Below are 26,536 nucleotides of genomic sequence, written 5' to 3'. Positions count from 1 at the left end.
TTGCCGACACCTACGTTCACCACGTATTTCAAATGCTGTCTATTATTAAACACAAATCAATTGGCTAAACGCCATACGGCCCACGCAACAAGCCTTCAGTAGGATTTTGACATTCCAGTGATTCTTGCATTTTGGTGTTTGGAAACAAATCGAACTTTAACGTTATTGACCAAGTTTTACCATGCCAATTTCAGTGATGCATGTAAAGGAAATGTTCCTAGCCTTCCAATTTAGTTGACTGGTGAAACAAAAAACTTGTTTACATCTTCATCTTCGGGCAGGTTGTAGGATAATTGCATTTCTATAACCAAAAATATAGAAATGAGGAACATACATACATATGTCTTTCTCCATGCTGACCTCAATTTTCATTGTATGAGATGAATCAAAATTTAATTATTATTCGTTATACGAAATTTACTTGAAACAGTCCCTTGCTCAAATCTTGTGATTTGCGACAAAAACGTATAAAACCGTTTTATAAAAAAAGATGAAAGCATTTTAAAAAATGAAAAAAAAAAAACAATTAGTATGTCAAATTAAATGTAGACAAAACAAACTTTCATGGTATAAGTAAAGAGGTAGATTTAAATGAAAACTATCTATAGAACCCTTGTTTTTCCTGAATTCCTAAAACGTCAAAATTAGTAAACACAAAAGCAACAAGTGGGTTTATTTACAATACCATTTTTGAGCATTTTATAAAAAAGCGAAATTTCATCCACACAAATGTTCTAAAATCTAATTTAAAAATCATTGAATTCGATTGTTTTTAAGGCCATGTTTATATTATAGCCTTTTGCAGGGTTAACCTTCCCAATGAGGATTTATTTGACGTATACGCAAAGGAATTGACATTTGAAACCCAGTGGGTTCATGGTTTAATAATAAAGGTTAGCCAAAGCTTTATGTCAAATTAATTTTTTTCATTCGAGTATGCCTAAAACTTCAAAACAATATAAACAAACTGTGTATGTGTGTGTGGTGTTTGAATAATATGCCAAATAATTTTAAAAACAATCGAATTCAATGATCTTTAAAATTGTTTTTAGACCATTTGTATGGAAGAGATTGGTGAGATTTGCATTGAAACAATCAGTTGATCATATTCACAATTCGATTATGTGGAGAAAACATAACTCTTCATTCATTTTTTCTCGTTTTTTATAAAATGCTCAAAAAATGCATTGTAAACAAACTCACTTGTTGCTTTTATTTTGAAGTTTTAGGAATTCAAGAAAAACAAGGGTTCTATAGATTTTTTTCATTTAAATCTACCTCTTTACTTATACCATGCAGTGGGTTTGTTAAATCCGGTTATATATAAACGTACTATAAAATTGTTTTGCATATTATTGAAACAGCACACACACATACATGGATTGTGTATATTGTTTTGACGTTTTAGGAACAGTTGAAAGAAAAAAATTAATTGACAGAAAGCTCTAGCTAACCTTTATTATTAAACCATGCAAACTTCGACAATATATAGGTGTGTTCGTTTACTCAATAATTTGTACAAGTCCAGTAACTTCTTGTAAACGACTAAGGTCTTTTGCATTGCACTGTAGAGTAAACGAACAACATCCAGTAATAATTCGTACAAATTTTGTTGTTTTTGTTATTAGTCATTTGAAGTTATAAGCCAAACGGCATAATACTATGTTTACATTTACGAAATCCACTCGATTTCAACTGTCAGTTCCATTGCTCAAACGTCAAATTAAATCCAATCGATTTCATATGAGTTTTCATTTGACGTATACACAAAGGTATTGACAGATGAAATCGAGTGGATTTCGTAAATGTAAACATAGTATAAGAGATGTTTTTTTTTTATAATTTCATGGACCTGACCAAACTTCTAAGGGGTAGTTTACACTATATGTAAATGTCATATGACATGAAATTTTCCATCGTTATATATTCGCGAATATGTGTAATATTGGAGATTTTCCTTACGCCATTTACTCTACGCGTCCGCACCAGCAAAAATGTAAAAAAACTACGTCTCCACATTGCCTCCGTGGGTAAATATTGAATGTTTTTATTTCGTGTCATATGACATTGATAGATAGTGTAAACTACCTCTAATAATTGAACCATGAATATGACAAATCTGTGTCCAAGTGTTGTAAATGTCTTTGTTGGATTTTTTAAATTTTCGCTTATGGGCCGAGAACGAAATCCATACAATAAAATCGACATTATTGCAACATCAAATGTGTTTTTTTTTTTGGAATCTGGTTACTTAGAGGTAGTTTACACTATCTATCAATGTCATATGACACGAAATAAAAACATTCCATATCTACCCACGCAGGCAATGTGGTGACGTAATTTTATTACATTTTTGCTGGTGTGGAAGCGCAAAGTAAATGGCGTAAGGAAAATCTCTAATATCGCACATATTAGCGACTATATAATGATGGAAAATTTCATGTCATATTACATTTACATATATGCTCTGTTCCAGAACCTGCAAGAAGCTACTATTTTTTACTACGATAACATTTTTTCCTTTATGTTATCGTAAAATATAGTAAAAATTAGTAGATTCTTGCAGTACTGGAACAGAGCAATAGTGTAAACTACCCCTTAATAGCTCTGTTCCTTTACGTGCAAGAATCTTCAAGTTTTACCACTTTTTACTCGAAAAGCGTTCCTTTACTTCAGACACCATACAATTCATATGGGAGCAGTTTACAACTTTTGCTACTTTTGCCGGTTTTACCATTTTCAAAAGTAAAGGAACAGACCAAATGTGTTTTAATATGTATTTTTTCATCTGTTCTTATATGCCGACACATAAAATTTGATAGGTGGCCGTGCAACTTTATAAAATGTGATTGATATGCCATTACCAAATGAACACAAACCATCCCCTATGGCAACTCTGCACTTCATTCCATACAAGATGGCTGCGTAGTGGTAAAAGTTGTAGCTGTGAGACATTTTTTTATAAAAAAATATATTTAAAAACAAAAACAGTACAAAAAAACAACCAACTATAATTCCATAAAAATAAACAGTAAATTTCCACTTGCAATTAAACAAAAAAGTGAATAATACATATATTGAATTACTATTGCACTCGAATTTAGTTCTAATCAGCAGTCAGAAGCAAGCAGCAAAAACTACGAATAAGAATCAAGGCAAATGTAAGAAAAAAAATATATAGGTACGCGAGAATTCCATATATGAGCAGCGTAATGTTCGAAAAACGAACGACAAAACGGCGGTGACCCTCAAATACAGTAGTGCAAATAACCCGAGCTGGCAACGCTGTAGCCGAAAAACAAAATGGCGATTTTCGACAAATGACTTGTGAATGGAAAGCGAAGACGACGTGAAAATTTTGTGTGCTGCGTTGGAGAAAAAATTTTTTCAATACCCTGACAAGTGAAAAGAAGAAAAATTCTAATTAAGTGCATTTTTTGCCAAAAAATATTAAATTTTGCAATAAATAAAGTGAATAATTAATGTCTGCTACAAGAATAAACCCCATGCGGATTAAAAAGTATCATGAGTCAGGTAAGTGTCATAAGAAATAGCGGTGTTTGCAAGTAATTTATACATTTTGGCGCATAAAAACATAAATATTTTGATTATTTTTATGAAATTCAATAAAACAAGGTTTATTTAATAATTTCCAATAGTTTTCAAGTCTTCCGTCTGCTGGGCGTGGCTATAAATTAACTACAAATTATGGTGTCTCAAATGAGACACCTTATGGGGAAATTGCTAATAAGTGGTCGTTGTAAAGAGGCGATGTTGGAAATTTGTTAAAATTTCTACTTAAATACAATTGTTTCACAATTTTCTTTGCGAATATGAATACTAGACGAATCTAGCCATCAGAAAATGTAAAAATTTTGAAAATCCATTAGGTACCCATTTTTGCAATTTTAACTTAAATTTCAATATTTTGGTTTGTTTTCGTTGAATTCTATGCAAAAATGCCGCAAAAATAGTGTCCTTTTTGTTAAAAATGTTGTTTTTTCAAAAATTTACATTGATTACGTAATCACTTTCTCTGTGGAAAATTTTCCAAATGTGATTTTAAGTGGATTTTTAGCAACTTTTGGGGACTTTTAATAGAATTTAGAGGATTCTTGGAACAATCCTAAATGTTTTTGTGGAATTTTTTAACAAATTTTAAATGTTTGTGGTTATTTAAGGCTTTTCGTGGTTTTATATAAGAAATAATGGCATAATCTTTGAGAAATTGTATAGCCATAGCCACAATTTAGACGATTTTTATGTTATTTTTGATGCCGGGGGTCTATCATAGGCTATATCCCGTCCTAAGGACCTTTTTTGTGTGAATTTAGTTGTATTGTGTTAGTTTTGTACTCAAATTGCAGTAGATTGTACGGGTTTAACAAAATCCTTGATATATTGTTCCTATTTGAGTAGGTTTAGTTGGCTATATATGGGGTTTTGGGTCTCCAGTATGTGTTACCAAGTTTTATGGCTTGTTTTGTATTAATTTCAATGATTTCGTTATTGTTTTATCTCTGATATACAGAAAAATTGTTAGTTCTTTACAGCAAACTTAAGAATTAACTAGAATTTATCATATTTTGTGGAGACTATAGTCTCAAGACCCCATAGTCAGTCTTATCATGTGTTTTTTTACATCGACTTTAGATGGTCTCTGTTTGGAATATTTCTTCTACTTTTGAATATAAAAAGAACCTGGATTGTTTAAAGAGCTCAAGGATAACTTTCAGTTATTAAACTTGGAACCCTTACAAATTCTGAATATATAATTAGCTCCTTCCTTGTCTGAGCCCTATCAATCAACTGACGCATATACCTTCGTTATACTTCTAATTTTAAGCAAGATTTATTTAAGCCCAGCTAAGACTTGCCTCACATCGAATATGTTGATCCTATAAATGAAAAACCATTTTTAAGACCACTTTTCCCCATTATAAGGTCAGTATTTTCGTTTTGTAACAAATTATATTGTGTTGACAATCATAATCTATTCATAATATTAATTTATTATTAAGAAACATTGAAAACTAGTATCGGCAATTATACCGAAAGATATGAGGAACCTATTCTGCAGTGTCCCGTGATTACTCCAACCATTAGTTTCAGGATGAGGAACCTATAGATCATTGTATTATTTAGAAAAATATTCGTCTTAATATTCAAAAGTTTATTTTGAATTGAATACATTGCTAGGTATATACTTCAGGAAGTATAGAATGAATGTGAAACCTGGGGTTTTTCATTAGTTTCTGAAAAAGAAATTTCAAATGCGTCGGGGTTTATATTTATTAATATAATTTTAAACCTAGTCCCGGTCCACACCAGCGTGAATTTCATTAAAAAATTTCATAAAATTAGGCGTTCTTAAATCGAATTCCCCACTACAGCAATTTTATGATTTTACTCTACTATGGAAGTCGATCTAGAGACCCATAATTTCATGCAATTTTTTCAATGAAATCACTCTAGTGTGGACCGGGACCTAGGGGACAATAAGAATTCAATTTATATTGGAGACTGCCTTTTGTCCGTGTTTTTATATTCAAATTTACGAACAAGGGTGTTAAGACTGTTTTAAATGGTTCGATAGAAATATTCAAAAGGTTAAATTTGCAAACATATAGACTTGTATTCTGTATTGTATTTTCGAAACGATATCCTGAAAAAATAACCTGAAGTCGAAATTGAATATCCTTGAATATTCAACATCGTTGCAGGATAGGAAAATATCACAAATGAAATTTATATTAATTAAATAAGATTCATTTATTTTAAGCAAAATTCAACAAAATCGAATATCTATTTTACTCAATTAAGGACACTCTTCTCAAAATATACAAAAATATATTCATATTTAAATGAAAATATAATTTATAAACATTTATTTGGAATATTTATGGTAAGTATTATTTTTAAAATTTTCTTCAAAGTTCCAAAATGCATTTAACAATGCCTTGAACCCGTAATAAATTTTGAAAATTTAAAAATTAGAATGGAGCCAATAATTATTATTTATTATTATTATTTTTTTATTTATTTATTTATTATCCCTTCAATATAATGACCAATCATCTACAAACTGTACCTATACTAGCTATCAATATGAACCTGTTCTTGGAACAAGTCCAGTTTAAGGCTTCTTCTCGGTGACGGTGAAAGATGACGGAAATTTGGAACCGCTCTTGGCCCTGTTGGCTAGGTTCTCATTTATAAATAAATTGAATTGGAAATTTGGCGGCTTATCTTTCCTTTACCGACCCCCTTGAGAAAATTATGAAAAAATTACCACAGATAGTGCTTTTTATCCCGATTCCAACCATGTATTGCTTTTGTTGCGGAAATGTATACTTCCCGAGATATGGGCCTCCAAAGTTCCACAAAGGCCCTAGTCTAAAATGTTGGCAAACCACCGCAGAAAATTATTAAAAAATTACCACAAATAGTGATGTTCATACTGATTTCAACGATGTATTATTTTGTTGAAGGGTACGTATACTTCCCGAGATATAGGCCTCCAAAAAAATTAAATTTAAAAGAACATTTTGTTTCATTCCCGAGATTTGCACCTGTCCCTAGGAGAAAGTTGTAAATCCCACAATTTGATATGACAAAAAATGTGCCTCATCGAAATATGGTTTAGACCCCAAGTATGTTTGGACGAAATTCGTTTCAAACAATTTGGAATCCATTCAGTTCTGTCCGTCTGGCTGGCTGGTGTGCACGATAACACTCGAACGGTTCAATCGTAATATTTTGCCCAACTTTTTTTAAATTAGGGTGCCGCCTCCACAAAAGTTCAAAATTTTTTCTAAAAAAGGGTGTGCTTGATAACTCTCGAAGGGAGCAATCGGGAGCAGAATGAATGAAATTTTTATCACAGATAGGGCTTGCAGTGCTGATCACGCCAATATATATATCATGGGCAGGAAGTCCATACTTCCCGAGATATAGGCTCCGAAAGTTCAAAAAATCCCTTGGTTTTGACGATATGTTTAGTTTAAATCGAAATTTTTTCATATATAGCCGGGGATTTAAGATATTCTCCTATGGACAGGAACAAATCTCGGCTAACCCGAACAAAATTTTCCTTCAAACCAATTTTTTTATCATCGATCCGAATCCAGTCCGTATATTAAACTTATGCCAGCAATCGTTTTGGATCAAACTTTTCACATTTTATTATTATTTCTAGATCTAGATCGGGTTCGAATATGGACTACATCGGTCTCTACTACTTTGGGTACCTCCTCCCACACAAAAATGGAATAAAGTTCAATTTAAGAGTTTCTCTCGGATCGTTCTGAAATTTTTTCAGTAGGTTGTCCTTGTGGCCCTCTTTACGACGGTACCAAATTTTTTCGGGGCAAGTCCATACTTTCTTATATAATGGCCTAAAATCTCCATGAAAACCCTGACGGCACCAACTAAAGTGGCAAATCGGATTGCTTCAAACTTTGCACATCGCTTTATTTCATCTAGTCATGTATCAGCTTGGAATATAGACTATATTTGACACGTTCTTCGGGTACCTTCCACACACAATTTGGGAAAAGTGCAGTTTGAGGTCCCGTCTCGGATCTATTTGAATTCTTTTGTAGAAGTTTATTCTAACAGTCCCCATTACAACGGTACCATTTTTTCTCGGAGTAAAATTTTTTCTTTAACCCATTTTTCAGGCTGGGGAGCCAAGGAAATATAACTGCAGTTTAAAAAGGATTTTTTTATTTATTATAATACATTTATACAAGGTGGCGCAAAAGTAATCTTCCGAAGTTTTTTGGCTGTAATTAAAAAAAAAAAAAAATTAAAAACTTTGATTTTTCTTGTGGATTATTTTTATTTGGTCTTTTAATTTTTTTTACATCAAGTCGAGAATATGATATCAGATAAATGGCCGCCGCCACAGTTTATTGTCTTTTGAGCCCTTTTTATGCCATTTTCCATCACTTTGGCCAAAACGTCCGGCGATAGGTCCTCAGATTCTTGTCGGATATTGTCTTTAAGAGCTGAAAGAGTCTGAGGCTTGTTGACATAAACCGGCGACTTCAAAAAGCCCCACAAAAAGAAGTCTGGAGCGCCTCATCACTCAGGATTATTTTTGATGAAAAATCATCTTCCTGTTGGTGGTGATTAAGGATGGTTTGATCGTATGTTAGACGCGATTGGCGGTCAGCATCTAACAGCTGATGTACCGTCTGGACTTTGTACGGAAACATCTTCAAATCTTGTACCAAAATTCGCTGTAAAGACCGTCAACTGATACCCATTTGCGTGGCACGTCGTCTGGCCTATGTCGACGGCGCTTCCATGACATCCTCGGCTACAGCAGCAATATTCTCTGCAGAACGGATACTCCGGGGTCTGCCATGCATGGCAGCATCACGTGTTGTGCCAGCCTCTTCGAGGCGAGCGGCTAAACGTCTGCGACGAAATTCACGTTGTGCCAAAGTCACCGACCGATTATTGGCCAAATAAATAGTCACCAATATTCCGCGTTCTGGAGCAGTGTAGCGTAACATTGTTTATTAACGTGTATTTTACATGTGTTTACTACACAAATGTCAAAACAGAATTGACATTAGGGGCCAATCGCAAATAAAAATAAAATACTAAAAATCCATACTTCCGAAGATAACGCCCGCCCGGTACATACTTTTCAAAAATTTCTTCCGAACATATTTTAACGTAATTTTATATTTCAAGTTCTCTATGAATCAGAAGTTTGATTTGGTATAGCCTCGCCAAAAATTCCTAAAATTAGCCAAACATGCATGTGGGAGACATTTATAAAAATCCGAGCCGATTTTCATAAAATTTTCTAGGATTCGGTATGCAATTACAATACCCAGCAAAATGTTCGATGCCAAAGATGACATTCAATCATGGGTGCAAGTGATCTAGCATGTCATCTTTTTAGCATCTTCATCGATGAATTTTATATGAGCGTGGACCCCAAAAGATGACGTTCTTTTCTGGATCCTAAGCATGTCATTTTAACCAATGCGTTGACATGTCATTTTCACCAATGCTTTGGCATGTCATTTCCACCAATGATTTGACATGTCATTTTCACCAATGCTTTGACACGTCATTTTCACCCATGCTTTGACATGTCATTTTAACCAATGCTTTGGCATGTCATTTTCACCAACCCCTTGGCATGAAATTTTCATATTGTTTGGAAAATGGAAATGCTGTATTGAAATACATATGGTTTTCATGAAAAACAAAACTCTTTATTAATTCAAACGAATTCATGAAATAACTACAATTAATTTATCAGTTTAGTTTTTCAAAAGTTTACATCCAAAATTACAATGTAATCACCACCGCTGCAACGCAAAAGATTACTTCCTCCGTTCTTCGCAACTGATATTCTTTCATCTTACAAAAGGTTTTTTCAATTATCTTCCCATCACCAGTTCAGATTTCGACATGGACTCCAAATGCACTCCTTTAAGTATTTTTGTTTCGTAAATTACTTTTATTTTATAATTTTGTGATTTTATAACAACATTTTGGTAATTTATACTCTTTTGTGTAGTGACGGAAATATGTAGGGATCTACAACCCGGCTTGCTTTAGGGATCTCTAAGAACAAAATGTAACGAACGGGGGGGAGAGACTTTTTATGGAAAATACCATTTATGCTTAATTAATTTATTTTTAATTGTTTCTTTCCAAAAGTAGTTTCTTCTTTATTTTCAGATTCTTGTTCCTTTTCGTTTCGGACTTTTTTTTCAAATTCCAAGAAGCGAGATTTGATTGATTTCATTCTATGTCAGATTTAGAACAGACAAGGGAACTTTTAAAATAGCAATGTGTGCAGTCCGATTCTATTTTTAGCTCGATGGTTGGGACTTCATATAATACCAATTGTTTAGAAGTTTTAGTTGTTTGATATGCAGGAAATGTAAGACAACATCACGACGACAGTTCTAACAACTTTGGTCTGTTCCAGAAACTGCAAGAATCTACTTATTTTTACTACGATAACAATTTGTCCTTTATGTTATCGGAAAAAATAGTAAAAATTAGTAGATTTTTGCAGTACTGGAACATACCAAAATGAAAATAAACAGGTGTGTAAATAAAACCACAAACATCATCTCTATTGGATCGATGGAATGGGTACAAATGCTGATGAAAAGATCGGATCTTTCACGACTTCCTTTGCATTGGTTCAAATCCTAATGAAAAGATCGGATCTTCCACGACTTCCTTTGAACCAATGCAAAAGATGACATGAAATCACGTCATCGCAAAGAACCCCTTCCGTCAAATTTTGCTGGGATATTCTTTTACAGAAGAATCAAGATTTGTCCAAAATTTGTTCCTCATATTATTTTTTCCAGTCACAGATCAGCATCGAATTTGAACTATATCGGTACCCTGCTTCAGGCAACTTTCACACAAAATTTCAAAAAAATGTTCCCACAAGTGCAGTTGAACGAGCTTTTTCGGATGATTTTGATTTTTTTTTTTTTTTTGCAGGAGTTTGTCCTCTCGGTACCTATTATAATGGTAGTTTTTCGGAAAAAATCTGAACATTTTTTTTAAATTGTAAGTTTTTTCTAAGTTGCCGGCCTTCGGCCGGGGATTTAAGACTTTCTCCTATGGACAGGAGCCAATTTAGGGCACGAAAACAACATTTTTTTAATTTAAATTTTTTTTCTTACTTTAACAAGGGAATTTTCGGAACTTCAGGGGCCCATATCTCGGGAAGTATGGACTTCCCCCCAACAAACTTTACATTTTTGTAATCAGGACGTAAAGATCTACCTGTGGTAAACATTTCAGATTTTTCTGCCAGCTGGTAGAGTATTCTATTTATGCCAAAAATCCTGCAGTTTACGAATTTAACCAATTTGGCCGAAGCGTTGTACATCTTACACACGTACATCAACTTCCAAGAAGGTCTTATCGGGCAACACCTTCGGGGGTCTTAACATTTTGTTTTGGTCCTGTTTAAAGCGTGGGAAAGAGTCCATTCTTCCAGGCATAATTTTCCAAAAGCTCTGAAAAATCCTACGGTGATCCTACTTCGTGCAGATCAGCAGTTTTATCTGCACGAAAACTATAATAAAAAGTTAGTTGCTGACGTACATCAAGTCCCAAGAAGGAGGACAGCTGCGAGTTTAAGGGCTTTTCGAGCATTGTTTTGCAATTTTCTTCAAACGTAGTCCGTGTGATTCTGATTACAGCGATCCTACGGTGGCTAACTCAAATGGCTGGAGGTCTGTCAGTGAAAAATCATGGCCACTGTTTATGGGGTATTGTAGTGGCATAGCACATTGAAACTTTAACGTTTTGCAAGGTCAATGAAGACGTCTCCCTCACAGATAGCTGAAGAATAACACTGTTCGCTAGACAGTATCATAGTGTCACTTTGTTTGAAAATTGACCATCTTCCCATAATCATTTCCATTAACCGACCGCCAGACTTTATCCATGAAAAAGCCAAACGGCCTCATATCACACAAACCTTCTGGTACTTTTGAAGTTCTTGTGGTCCTGGTTATTATATATTTTCGTAGCGATTTCCATATATCCTGCGTTAATGGCTAAAATAACTGACACAAGCATTGGATGGGAGCAGGATGAGTGTTTAGACTGGATTCAGATCGAGTCTAAACATATTTTTACCACAGATAGGGCTTGCAGTGCTGATCACACCAATATATATATCATGGGCAGAAAGTCCATACTTCCCGAGATATAGGCCCCGAATGTTCAAAAAATCCCTTGGTTCTGACGATATGTTTAGTTTAAATCGACATTTTTTCATATATAGCCGGCCGTCGGCCGGAGATTTAAGACTTTCTTGGGATATTTTTTTCGGTGATACAGATTTCCCTGAACTGACAATCCATAGCTGAGTTGAAATCGGGACGTTCCGGAGCGTAAACTCGATTGTTGTGGGAACGTTGGTCACGCTTTTTTGATGTCTTACTGACTAATCCAAAGGGGTCCGAAAGTTTTTTCAACAGACAATTTGTGGCTTAAGTTGAATGTTTTCATTAAGCTCGGATCGGGACCCTGATCACAAATATATATAACATTTATTGCGGAAGTCCATACTTCTCGAGATGTGGGCCTCTGAAGTTCCGAAAATTCCCTTGTTAAAGGCCGACTATTTGGACAAAAATGTATGATTTTAAAGGAAATTTTGTTCCCGTTCCCTAGATTTGCACCTGTCCATGGCCCAAGGCCGGCTATTTGGAGAAAAATTTATGATTTTAAAGAAAATTTTGTTCCCGTTCCCTAGATTTGCACCTGTTCTCAGGAGAAAGTCGTGAATCCCCGGCCAAAGGCCGGCTATTTAGAGAAAATGTATGATTTTAATGAAAATGCACTGGAAGAGTATTCAGACTAGCCAGAACGCTGCTCTGACAACTAATATGTTGCCTCCACAAAACAGAGTAGTTTTGGCTGACGTTGTGGTACAGGCTCCCAACTTCTATTGAGCAAGGACAACAGCAAAACACCTGCCTAGCATGTAAAACATGTCCGCACGACACACTTCACCTTTTCAGATGCCTAACTAAACATGCTAAAAAAGTAGTCACATTTTTAGATCTGGCAGAGACATTAAACGCAAAGGGGGCTTAAGTCTCGTTTAGGGGCACCTCTCGGATCGGGCTGAAATTTTCAACATAGGTAGACCTGGGGACCCTGATCACAACGAAGTACATACATCCGGGGGAAGTACATACTTTCCGAGATATGGGTATCATTTTAAAGCTCGTGGTGAGTACTTTTCTTTGCAATTACGACTTTTGCTTCAGAGTACAACAGTATATAGCTTTTTCGGGAGGAGTCCATACTTCTTGAGATATGGGTCTTGACTTTGTTAGTCTTATCACCATTATTAACCTATACATAAAAAAATTATAAGTTATACTTACCATAAAAGAAACAATGGGCTCTACGGACAGGTGAATAACTACAAGTTTTCTTTAAGTAGACGGCCTTCGGCCGGCATTTAAGGCTTTCTCCTATGGACAGGAGCAAAATTGGGCTACGCGAACAAAAGTTTCTCCAAAATTATAAGTTTTCTTTAAGTAGCAGGTCTTCGGTAGGGATTTAAGACTTTCTCCTATGGACAGGAGCAAAAGTGGGCTACGCGAACAAAAGTTTCTCCAATATTATAAGTTTTCTTTAAGTAGCCTAAGCAAAAGTCGTAAACGCAATCAAAAGTACTCACCACGAGCTTTAAAATGATACCCATATTTCCCAAGTAAAAATAGTAAAATCTCAAGACCCATATTTCGAGAAGTATGGACTCCTCCCGAAAAAGCTATATATTGTTGTAATCAGAAGCAAAAGTCGTAGTTGCAAAGAAAAGTACTCACCACGAGCTTTAAAATGATACCCATATTGCCCAAGTAAAATAGTAAAAGGCTCCCAAGGACTACCTATGGTGAAAATTTCAGCCCGATCCGAGAGGTGCCCATAAATAAAGTAATGGTGTTAAAGTAGGACTTTCCCGAAATGTCAAGACCCATATCTCGGGAAGTATGGACTTCCCCGGGAAATATATATATAGTTGTTATCAGGGTCCCAAGGACTACCTATGGTGAAAATTTCAGCCCGATCCGAGAGGTGCCCCCTAAACGAGACTTAAGCCCTATTATTTTCGACAAAAGTTCCCAACTTCAAATCGGAAATCAATGTGGTAACAGAGTAACATCATATGTGTTTGTTGTTTCTAATTTGTTTAATCAGGTTTAAAAACATTCAGAGTATCAGTGGAATGGATAGTGTCTAAGCTTGTAAGAATTGAAAAGGCTCTAGAGCGCAAGTTTGAAAGTACCAGTCTGATCTATGTGTGAAGCTGACAATATCTGTCCCTTTTACTAATAATGATAGTTGGAAGGAATCAAAAGACCAATTTAACTTTTGTCATTAGATGATGTTGAGGAATGCACCGCACAACCACAGGCACGCTATTGTTAAGACGACAGATCTTCTTTCCTAGTCTTTTCGAGCTCTTGCATGAAAGGTATATTAATACATCTGCCAATAAATCTACAACCACGCTATGGACTAAGATGATGAAAGTGTGGATCAATCCTTACCTCAAGATTGACAAAACATACGAAGCGGAAGGAACATGGGTTCTTACTGGACTATACATTTATTTTTACGAAATCGAGTAGATTTCAATTGTCAATTTTATTTGCGCATACGTCAAATGAAAACTCATAATCCATCGGTGTTCATTTGACGTTTAAGCAATGCAATTGACAGCTGAAATCGAATGGATTTCGTAAATGTTACCGCACTATAAGTGAATAAACCGAAAATGTATCCCCCATCATATCTTCTGCAAACAATGGACATTAGATTACTAGTTACGCTTCCAATTTACATTAAGTTAATTTTGTTAGCACTGCTGACGTTACCTAATCAACAACTTAATAACAAATAGTGCGACTTGTGCTTAGATAACGACAACTTTATGTAATTTTGTTATAAATGAATAGATAATATTATCAGTCCTAAAAATGTTTTCTGCAAAAATGTATGAATTCTATGGAAGTAACGCGATGAGATAGGTCAAAATACGTCATTCTATTTAAAAATAGATTTTTAACATTTTAACAAGAGAAATTGATGAAGATAGGTCCGCATTTAATTCAACCCAACTCTTCCAAACAAACTCTAGCATTATGTCTAAGGTTATATACACTTCGGTTGCCCAAAAAATTCGGAGATTCCTATATGAAATCTCACACATCCTATCACAATGACCCGAATACTGCTACATATCAACTACTAGTTATAAGTGATAAAACCCACCAATTAGCGACTCCAAGGTATTTAGTCCAAATGTTAACGTTCCTGGGGAGATGTTAAGTGTTAATTAAATTAATCCGTTTCTAAAAAAAAAGTTCTCTAAATTTATCTATATATATTGTCAGCAATAATCTCCCATAAACGATCCATCTTCTTTTCCAGGAACACAATGAATCCTTTAACAGTGTAGAATCGGAAGAAAACGACGACGATAACCGTGGAGAAGACGAACATAATGCAGGTTCGGGAAGTGGTAGCGGTAGTTCGTCCGAATCAGATTCCGATTCCGACAGTTCATCATCGTCATCAAATTCCAGTGGGGGAGGACGTTCATCGCCAGAACCACCAGATCGAGATGAAGATGAGAATGCCCAAGATGGACATCAAGAATCAGTGTATCACCAAGAACAACAACAACAACAGCGAGAAGAAGAAAAACAAAAACAATTTGCAGAAGCTGGACTTCCACCCTCAGCCGTTGAGGCCCAAGAAGATACCAAAACAAATACAAATGGTTATTCAGAAGATGATAATGAAAGCGGCAGTGAAAGCGGCAGCAATTCCGATTCCAATTCATCAAATGATGAAGACGATGACACTGAACATCATACAACAACGGAAACTGCGAATAACAACAGCGACAGAGGACAACAACATAATACCACCACACACAATACAACGGGAACATCCGTTACCTCAGTCACAACAGATAACAATACCTCACACACAACAAATGATGAAGATGATGATTCGAATGATTCGGAAGATTCCAATAGTGATAATGAGGAGGAAAACCATCACAATACAGAGACGACGAGGGCGGCGGCGCCGAAGACGACGACTGCGTCCGAAGCAGTGAATCACCAGCAAGAAGAAGAAGATCACAGTGAGGCAGATGAACATGATGATGATGATGGCTCCGATTCTGCAGAATCAGGAAAATCTTCAAATTCCTCAGCACATTCGCCAACTGAGTCAAGTAGCAGCAGCAGCAGTAGTAGTAGTGTAAGGAAATGGCATGGGAAATCATTGCACGGGACAGAGGGAAGTAATATTTTTTTAAATGTCTTTTTTTAGGAGGATACTGAAGATGATTATCAACCTAAACGTTCTGCTCGCCAAACTCGTAGACCACCACCACCTGCCAATGAAAGGGTTAAGAAACCAGTGAAGAAAAAGAAGAAGAAACAAAAGTAATTTATCCACCACAATTCACTGGCCTAACTTTGCTGATGAGAATATTTGTGTTTGTTGCCTTCTTTCTTTTTAGCTGGAATTCCGATGAAAGTGATGAAAGCGATGAAGATAGTGAAGACTCAACGCCTCCAGCGAGACGTAAACCCCCAGCCAAACAAGCAAAACAACAGAGAAGAAATCGTAAATCGGACTCTACCGAAGAGAGTGGAGAGGATAGCAAGCGGTGTGTGTGATAAACATCTTTAGGCCACTCCCGAAACTTGTTTCATAAAAAAAATTTTTTTGTTATATTTTTCTCACTCAGATGCGCAACACGTCGTGCTGCAGCCGCTGTTAGCTACAAGGAAGATTCCGATAAAACCGATCCTGATGATCTCCTTGAAGTAGAATACGATGAGAGTCAGGCAGAGGCCTTGGCCTTGGCAGCTGAAGAAGATGAGAAATGTGAGACCATCGAAAGAGTTCTATATAGGCGTCAAGGTAAAAAAGGTTGCACCGGCAATCAAACTACCATATATGCCATCGAAGATAGTGGCTGTGATCCCAATGAAGGTGTTGATGAAAATGATTTAGAAAACACCGAAACACAATATCTAATCAAGTGGAAAGGCTGGTCTTACATCCACAACACCTGGGAATCTGAAGCCACACTCAAAGAACAAAAAGTCAAGGGCATGAAAAAATTGGATAATTTCATTAAAAAAGAACAGGAACAAGTCTATTGGATGCGTTATGCTGGCCCCGAAGATATTGACTACTACGAGTGCCAAAAGGAGCTACAGAATGATTTGATCAAATCCTACAACAGTGTCGATCGTATTATTTCCCGCAATCTTAAACCTGAAGGTCTTGTTGAATATCTCTGCAAATGGCAATCGCTGCCATATGCCGAGGCCACGTGGGAAGATGGCGCCTTGGTAACGCGTAAGTGGCAACGTTGTGTGGATCAATTCGAGGATCGTGAACAATCCAAATGCACACCATCGCGACACTGTAAAGTCCTCAAGAATCGTCCCAAATTTTATAAAATAAAAAATCAACCAGATTTCCTCAAGGAAGGTCTGACGCTGCGCGACTATCAAATGGATGGCCTAAATTGGCTGTTGCATTCGTGGTGTAAAGAAAATTCCGTTATCTTAGCCGATGAAATGGGTTTGGGTAAAACAATTCAAACCATTTGTTTCCTCTATTCCTTATTTAAGGTCCATCACTTGTATGGGCCATTCTTGTGTGTGGTGCCACTATCAACAATGACTGCGTGGCAGCGTGAATTTGATCTCTGGGCACCCGATATGAATGTTGTCACATATTTGGGTGATGTGAAATCACGTGAAATGATACGTCAATACGAGTGGACATTTGACGGCTCAAAAAGACTGAAATTTAATTGTATTCTCACAACATATGAGATTGTCTTAAAGGTAGCTATACCACGAAGGTGTGGCGAGACATATTTCCTAATTTTTCCCTCATTTTTCTTCCGTAGGACAAATTGTTCCTGGGTACCTTGCAATGGGCAGCATTGCTTGTTGACGAGGCTCATCGTTTGAAAAATGATGATTCTCTTTTGTATAAATCGCTCAAAGAGTTCGAAACCAATCACAGATTATTGATTACGGGTACACCGCTGCAAAATTCGCTCAAGGAACTTTGGGCCCTATTGCATTTCATTATGCCCGAAAAGTTTGCCACCTGGGAAGATTTTGAATCGGAACACGGTAATGCGGCCGACAAAGGCTACACCAAGTTGCATCAACAATTGGAGCCCTACATCTTGAGGCGTGTCAAAAAGGATGTGGAAAAATCGCTACCAGCCAAAGTGGAGCAGATTTTACGTGTCGAAATGACCTCCCTCCAAAAGCAATACTACAAATGGATATTGACAAAGAACTTCGATGCACTGCGCAAGGGTAAAAAGGGTTCCACCTCCACCTTTTTAAATATTGTCATTGAGCTGAAGAAATGTTGCAATCATGCGGCTCTAATACGTCCATCAGAATTCGAATTGATGGGCATGGGGCAAGATGAGGCATTACAGACCCTGCTAAAGGGGTCGGGTAAATTGGTATTGCTGGATAAGCTATTGTGTCGTCTCAAGGAAACTGGCCATAGGGTTTTAATCTTCTCTCAAATGGTACGAATGTTGGATATTTTGGCTGATTATCTGCAGAAGAGGCATTTCTCCTTCCAACGTTTGGATGGCAGCATAAAGGGTGAAATAAGAAAACAAGCCTTGGACCACTTTAATGCAGAGGGGTCCCAGGACTTTTGCTTTTTACTCTCAACAAGGGCCGGTGGTTTGGGTATCAATCTGGCGACAGCAGATACAGTAATCATATTCGACTCTGATTGGAATCCACAGAACGATTTACAGGCCCAGGCAAGAGCTCATCGTATTGGTCAAAAGAACCAGGTGAATATTTATCGCTTGGTCACTGCCCGCTCTGTGGAAGAACAAATTGTCGAAAGGGCAAAACAAAAAATGGTCTTAGATCACTTGGTTATCCAGCGAATGGACACTACGGGGCGTACGGTATTAGATAGAGGTTCTGGTGGCTCCAATCACACACCCTTCAACAAAGATGATCTCTCTGCCATTTTGAAATTCGGTGCCGAAGAATTGTTCAAAGATGAGCAGGAAAATGATGAGGAATTAGTATGTGATATTGATGAGATTTTAAGAAGAGCTGAAACCCGTAACGAAGATCCCGAAATGCCAGGTGATGATTTACTCTCAGCCTTCAAGGTAGCCAGTATTGCGGCGTTTGAAGAGGAACCCGATACTGCCACTAAGGATAATGATTCGAATAACCAGGGAGGAGCCGATGAGGAAGATACAAAAGACTGGGATGACATAATACCCGAGGACTTCCGTAAAATTGTGGAGAATGAGGAGAGATCTAAAGAAATGGAAGATCTATATTTGCCGCCAAGACGAAAGACAGCAGCCAATCAACAGGAAAAGAAGGGCAAGAAAGGTCAAGCTGCGGCGGCAGAGGACAGCAATGATTCCGACTATGATGGAGGTTCGGATGGCAGCAACGATGGTGAGGGTGGTGGCAAATCCAAGAAACGTGGTCGTCCAGCAATGAAGGAGAAAATTGTGGGCTTTACCGATGCCGAAATACGAAGATTTATACGTTCATATAAAAAGTTCCCCGCGCCACTAGAACGTTTGGAAGCAATAGCCTGTGATGCTGAGCTACAGGAGAAACCATTGGCAGAATTGAAACGTATTGGTGAAATGTTGCACGATCGTTGTGTCCAATTTCTTGAGGAACACAAAGATGACGCGAACAAAAAACCTCCTGCAAACGATACTGCTGCTGGTGCCGATGAGGCTGGAGCCAAGCAGCGACGTAGTCGAGCCACGTACTCTGTGAAACTGGGAGGCGTTTCCTTTAATGCCAAAACCCTGCTCACCTGCGAAGAAGAATTAAAGCCATTGAACAGTGTCATACCTGCCACAGTAAATGAACGCCTCGCCTGGTCTTTGGACATAAAGACACGACCTGCCAATTTTGATATAGAATGGGGCGTGGACGAAGATTCCAAGCTGTTGTGTGGTATTTACCAATACGGTATTGGCTCCTGGGAACAAATGAAAATGGATCCCAGTCTTAAGCTAACCGAAAAGATTCTGCACAACGATGATCGTAAACCCCAAGCCAAGCATTTACAATCGAGAGCGGAATATCTGCTTAAGATCATAAAGAAAAATCTGGAGACTAAAAATAAAAAAGGTGCCGAGACCAAGAAGAGAAAACCCCGCAAACAAAAAGAAGCGAAAGCAGCGGCGAATACCGCAGCTGGAAGTTCTGCGGCGGCAGCACAAACACCGGAGAGGAAATCACGACACGTGTCAGAAGGTGATGAACTTTCCCAAGCGACGGCTGGTGATAGTAATGCTGCTGCTGCAACAACTGAAAAGAAATCTCGAAAGGAACGTAAGGAAAGTACCAGACAAGCGGCCACAGATCAATCACTCGATGAGACAACATCACATGATGTGGATGCATCCAACACCTCCGCAACCACAACCAGTAAGAAAAAGAATAAAACCAAAGACAAGGATGGTACCCCGAAATCAACGGCCAAATCGAAAAAAGCTGCCAATGCTGATTCCACCAATAAACCCATGCATTTTACGGCCAACAATGAGCCTAGAGCTCTGGAAGTATTGGGTGACCTAGATCCGAATATATTTAATGAATGTAAGGAAAAAATGAGACCCGTCAAGAAGGCCTTAAAGGCCTTGGATCGTCCCGACACAAGTCTCTCGAATCAGGAACAAATCAAACATGTGAGAGAATGTCTCCTGTCGATTGGCAAGCAAATTGATGTTTGCTTGGATGCGTACAGCAAGGATTCCGAAAAGAAGGAATGGCGTTCGAATTTGTGGTATTTTGTTTCAAAATTTACGGGTAAGTTTGGGGTATAGCTGGGGATTATTCGATTGTTCATTTATTTATTTTCAACTTTGCAGAATTCGATGCCAAAAAACTGTTTAAAATGTACAAAAATGCTTTGAAGAATCCAAATGGCAGCGATAGTGCGGCGGCAAAATCTGGCGATAAAACAAAATCCTCATCCCAATCGCCACAAAAGCGTTCAAAAGACGATTCCTTAACACAAAACGGTAAAGATGACAAATCCCCGGTGAAAAAGAAGAAAAAGGATAAAGACAGGGAAAAGGAAGATAAGCCACGTGAAAACAATACCACTCCCAAATCGGAAAGATTTATGAAAGTTGGTAATGCTAATAAGCCACCCCATACACCGGGTGGTGGCATGAACATGCATATAAACAAGAACAAAAGGCCGCCCCCGCCACAAACACCAGGAGCCGCTGGTGGCCATAACAATTCACCTATGAAACGTAAACGGGATGATAATGATGCCAGCGGCGGCGGTCCTAATGTGATGGGAAGTGGAGGACCAGGTGATGCCAAATCATTATCATTCAAAAGGCTTAATATGGATGATCAGGGAAGGTGGGTAATTTAGTTTAAATAGGTCGATTTTTATTTAATGTGTTTTTGTTTTGCTTGCAGAAATCGTGATGATCGCAAAAATCGCCATCGTGAAGATTACTATGGCAGTGGAAATAGCCATGATGGTCTAAATACCAGTCGTGGCAGTGTTGGTAGCAATAGTGATCGTCGCAGTTCAATGAATTCACCCTCAACACCAAATAATCGCATGCATCCGAACAATTCACGTTTACCGCCAGGCACCACTTCGTCACCGTATTGTGATGGAGCAGGAGGAGGAGGCGGTGGTGGCGATCGTTGGGGTCATAATCGAGATCGGTGAGTTAGGGATTTGTAAAGAATATTTAAAAAAATGAAATTATTTTCAAGAATATTTTAAAAATTATTTTTTTTAATAGGCGTAGATTTTCTAAGACTATTTAAAAAAAATATTTTTAATAGGCGTGAATTTTTAAAGAATGTTTTAAAATCTATTTTTCAAATGCGTGGATTTTTTAAGACCATTTTAAAAAGATTATTTTTAATAGGTGTGGATTTTTTAAGAATATTTTAAAAATTATTTTTAACAGGCGTCGATTTTTTAAGAATATTTTAAAAATTATTTTTAACAGGCGTCGATTTTTTAAGAATATTTATTTTTTTAAATTATTTTTAATAGGCGTAGATTTTTTAAGAATATTTTAAAAATTATTTTTAACGGGCGTGGATTTTTTAAGAATATTTTAAAAATTATTTTTAACAGGCGTCGATTTTTAAGAATATTTTAAAAATTATTTTTAACAGGCGTCGATTTTTTAAGAATATTTTAAAAATTATTTTTAACAGGCGTCGATTTTTTAAAGAATATTTTAAAAATTATTTTAAATAGGCGTGGATTTTTTAAGAATATTTTAAAAATTATTTTTAACAGGCGTCGATTTTTTAAGAATATTTTAAAAATTATTTTTAACAGGCGTCTATTTTTTAAGAATATTTTAAAAATTATTTTTAACAGGCGTCTATTTTTTAAGAATATTTAATTTTGTTTAATATGAGTGGATTTTTAAAGAATATTTTAAAAATTATTTTTATTAGGCGTGGATTTTTTAAGAATATTTTAAAAGTTATTTTTAACAGGCGTCGATTTGTTAAAATTATTTTAAAAATTATTTTTAACAGGCGTCGATTTTTTAAGAATATTTAATTTTGTTTAATATGAGTGGATTTTTAAAGAATATTTTAAAAATTATTTTTAATAGGCGTGGATTTTTTAAGAATATTTTAAAAGTTATTTATTTTTTAAGAATATTTTAAAAATTATTTTTAATAGGCGTGGATTTTTTAAGAATATTTTAAAAATTATTTTTAACAGGCTTCGATTTTTTAAGAATATTTTAAAAATTATTTTTAAGAGGCGTCGATTTTTTAAGAATATTTAATTTTGTTTAATATGAGTGGATTTTTAAAGAATATTTTAAAAATTATTTTTAATAGGCGTGGATTTTTTAAGAATATTTTAAAAATTATTTTTAACAGGCCCCGATTTTTTAAGAATATTTAATTTTGTTTAATATGAGTGGATTTTTAAAGAATATTTTAAAAATTATTTTTAATAGGCGTGGATTTTTAAGAATATTTTACAAATTATTTTTAACTGGCGTCGATTTTTTAAGAATATTTAATTTTGTTTAATATGAGTGGATTTTTAAAGAATATTTTAAAAATTATTTTTAATAGGCGTGGATTTTTTAAGAATATTTTAAAAATTATTTTTAACAGGCTTCGATTTTTTAAGAATATTTTAAAAATTATTTTTAACAGGCGTCGATTTTTTAAGAATATTTTAAAAATTATTTTTAACAGGCGTCGATTTTTTAAGAATATTTAATTTTGTTTAATATGAGTGGATTTTTAAAGAATATTTTAAAAATTATTTTTAATAGGCGTGATTTTTTTAAGAATATTTTAAAAATTATTTTTAACAGGCGTCGATTTTTTAAGAATATTTTAAAAATTATTTTTAACAGGCGTCGATTTTTTAAGAATATTTTAAAAATTATTTTTAACAGGCGTCGATTTTTTAAGAATATATAATTTTGTTTAATATGAGTGGATTTTTAAAGAATATTTTAAAAATTATTTTTAATAGGCGTGATTTTTTTAAGAATATTTTAAAAATTATTTTTAACAGGCGTCGATTTTTTAAGAATATTTTAAAAATTATTTTTAACAGGCGTCGATTTTTTAAGAATATTTAATTTTGTTTAATATGAGTGGATTTTTAAAGAATATTTTAAAAATTATTTTTAATAGGCGTGGATTTTTTAAGAATATTTTAAAAGTTATTTTTAACAGGCGTCGATTTTTTAAAAATATTTTAAAAATTATTTTTAACAGGCGTGGATTTTTTAAGAATATTTTAAAAATTATTTTTAACAGGCGTCGATTTTTTAAGAATATTTAATTTTGTTTAATATGAGTGGATTTTTAAAGAATATTTTAAATTATTTTTAATAGGCGTGGATTTTTAAGAATATTTTACAAATTATTTTTAACAGGCGTCGATTTTTTAAGAATATTTAATTTTGTTTAATATGAGTGGATTTTTAAAGAATATTTTAAAAATTATTTTTAATAGGCGTGGATTTTTTAAGAATATTTTAAAAGTTATTTTTAACAGGCGTCGATTTTTTAAGAATATTTTAAAAATTATTTTTAACAGGCGTCGATTTTTTAAGAATATTTTAAAAATTATTTTTAACAGGCGTCGATTTTTTAAGAATATTTTAAAAATTATTTTTAACAGGCGTCGATTTTTTAAGAATATTTTAAAAATTATTTTTAACAGGCGTCGAATTTTTAAGAATATTTTAAAAATTATTTTTAACAGGTGTCGATTTTTTAAGAATATTTTAAAAATTATTTTTAACAGGCGTCGATTTTTCAAGAATATTTTAAAAATTATTTTTAACAGCCGTCGATTTTTTAAGAATATTTAATTTTGTTTAATATGAGTGTATTTTTAAAGAATATTTTAAAAATTACTTTTAATATGCGTGAATTTTTTAAGAATATTTCAAAAAAAAACTTAATATTCGTGGATTTTTTAAAAACATTTTAAAAATTGTTTTTAATAGCAGTGGTTTTTTTATGAATATAAAAAAATTAATAGGCGTTGATTTTAAAAGAATATTTTAAAAAAAATATTTTCAATAGGCCTGGATTTTTAAAAAATATTTCTAATATGCGTGAATTTTTAAAGAATATTTTAAAAAAGTATTTTTAATAAGTGTATATTTCTAGGGAATATTAAAAAAAATTATAATAAGCGTGGATTTTTGAAGAATATTTAAAAAAGAATTAAATATTATTTTTAATAAGTGTGGATTTAAAAAAAATTTAAAAATTATTTTTAATAAGTGTGGACTTAAAAAGAAAATTTAAAAATGGATTTTAAAAGAATATTAAAAAAAATAAAAATTATTTGTAACTAATGTTCTCTTCTTAATATTAGTTATGGCAGTGGCGGCGGTGATTACAATAAACGTGACCGTTATGACTCTTACAACAATCGACCTGGAGGAGGTTATCATCGAGATCATAAGGATCGAGGAGATAGAGATCGACGATTTGACAAAAGAAGGTACAAACGAATTTGCCGGCGGCGGCATACATTTCAATTAGACACTTACAAATCAATTGCATTTTTTCAGATACCCACAATCACATCCGCCACCTCATGGTTATGGTAATCATTACAATATGCCTCCGAATTATTATATGCCACCAAATGGTGTGGGATCTGCCGGTATGAGCGGAGTTGGGCCGCATGGTGGTTATAGTGGTGCTGGACGAGGACTTTCTATAGGTGATCCACGATATAATCACTCAGGAGAATGGCCAAGAGGAGAATATCCATCGGATACGTATAGAAGGAGTGGAGGAGGTCCTCCAAATAGTGGAGGTGCTCCACCAACGGGCGCGCCAGGTTCTACATCAGGAGCTAATAGTGAACGAAGACCACCACCTTCATCATCAACATCTCAAACATAATACTTACCAAAACAACCAAAAAACAAGACTAGACTGTGCAAAAGATAGAGGAACCCCAACTCTTACAAAAAAACAACAACTATAACAACAACCTAATAGAATTTTTGCATTCTCAACTCCGATACTATTAATAGGACATTTAGCCGATTTTCACATATTACTTTCATTTTACAACAACACTTCACCGATGTACATTTCTTCTTCGTATTGGACGACCATCCGTCATTTATGCCATGATCGTTTACATTTTGCCAACAAAAATCCTTAAAAGATCATCAAATATTCATTATACAAATTAATTGTATTTAAAATTTATATAAACAACATGTAATGTATGTATGTTAGAAGAGTATAATCTAAACAAAAACACATGTTTGTGTGTGTTAGTAGCCAATCAATCAACCAACAAACCAACCCACTCATTGCACTCATGATAATAGTTTGTTTATCAAAAAGGGTTTGAATTCAGTTTTACAAAATGAAAACACTTTTATTTAGATTTTATTTCATAACTCATACCCCTCACCCCACTCACTCCTTCGCCCACAGCCATACTGCTCATGATGTTTAGTTTACGGATTTAATTTGTTATTCTTGAATTTTTGACGAGTTTTTGTACTCTTATCTCACACCTCACTACCACTACTCCTATCTACCTACCTTACCTGTTTATGGAATTAATTTTACTAGCTCTGCATATAGTATATATGTATGTATATGTATACACAGATGTATAAGTTTAGATTTCCTTTGGTTTTATTTCAATTTATTTAGGTTATTATTCTTTCTTCTTAATGTCATTTTTTTATATAACATATATATACATAAACAAATGTAATTCTTACAAAATACTGTATAAAGTAAATTTTAAGTTTAAGTTAAGGAAATTTCTATATTATAACAAACAAAAAAACAACAACAAACTCCCATTACATATAAATATATATAAAAAACAAAGAAACAAACAGACCCCCAATTTATTTATATAATAAAAAGAAAACAAATTCCAAATTGGAATTTTTAAATTTATTGCTTAATATTAATTATAAATATAAAAAATAAAATAAACATAAAACGGAAAAGTAAAAAAATACACAAAAATAAAGGAATATCATTTTTTTGGGATTGTCCATGAAAAAAAAAATAATTGAAAAAAGTTTTGTTTATTTTTGGTTTTAATTTTATCAAATTTACGAGCTTTTGATGCACAATGGGAGATTTTTAATATCATTGTTATTAATGTAATGCGACTCATGGTAGGTATTTTGTCCATTGACACCACTCCGCTTAAATGGGGCACAGTGGGAGGGTCTAGAAGCACCATTTCTTTCAGAAAGAGTCTATAGAAGCACCATTTCTTTCAGAAAGAGTCTATAGAAGCACCCTTTCATTCAGAAGGAGTCTATAGAATCACCCTTTCATTCAGAAAAAGACTATAGAAGCACCCTTTCATATAGAAGGAGTCTATAGAAGCACCCTTTCATTCAGAAGGAGTCTATAGAAGC

General features: G+C 34.7%; 1 protein-coding gene across 2 annotated transcripts; it reads left to right on the top strand.

Moving 5' to 3' along the window:
- Positions 1 to 2,898: 2,898 nt before the first annotated feature.
- Chd1 (chromodomain-helicase-DNA-binding protein 1) lies at positions 2,899 to 26,136 on the top strand. Of its 2 annotated transcripts, XM_073967156.1 has the most exons (11): positions 2,911 to 3,031; positions 3,105 to 3,534; positions 14,971 to 15,813; positions 15,886 to 16,001; positions 16,079 to 16,228; positions 16,310 to 17,426; positions 17,492 to 20,429; positions 20,492 to 20,999; positions 21,060 to 21,317; positions 24,493 to 24,621; positions 24,692 to 26,136. In XM_073967156.1, exons 2-11 carry the CDS (start codon positions 3,526 to 3,528, stop codon positions 25,029 to 25,031), a joined length of 6,408 nt encoding a protein of 2,135 aa, XP_073823257.1. In that variant the 5' UTR covers positions 2,911 to 3,031; positions 3,105 to 3,525; the 3' UTR covers positions 25,032 to 26,136. The 2 variants fall into 2 exon arrangements, with proteins under 2 accessions (XP_073823256.1, XP_073823257.1); XM_073967155.1 differs by having other exon boundaries at positions 2,899 to 3,534.
- Positions 26,137 to 26,536: the final 400 nt, after the last annotated feature.

The sequence above is a fragment of the Musca autumnalis genome, unplaced genomic scaffold, assembly GCF_047663935.1.
Source record: "Musca autumnalis isolate F117 unplaced genomic scaffold, ASM4766393v1 scaffold_2, whole genome shotgun sequence".
Classification (NCBI taxonomy): Eukaryota; Metazoa; Arthropoda; class Insecta; order Diptera; family Muscidae; genus Musca; species Musca autumnalis.
This window is presented reverse-complemented; position numbering and strand designations above follow the sequence as displayed.

What these genes read in the sequence shown, in the direction of transcription:
- Chd1 (XM_073967155.1), top strand. An exon ending in AGTGGAGAGGATAGCAAGCG is followed by an intron (nt 16,229 to 16,309) that starts GTGTGTGTGATA and finishes TTTCTCACTCAG; the next exon opens with ATGCGCAACACGTCGTGCTG. An exon ending in CATATGAGATTGTCTTAAAG is followed by an intron (nt 17,427 to 17,491) that starts GTAGCTATACCA and finishes TTTCTTCCGTAG; the next exon opens with GACAAATTGTTCCTGGGTAC.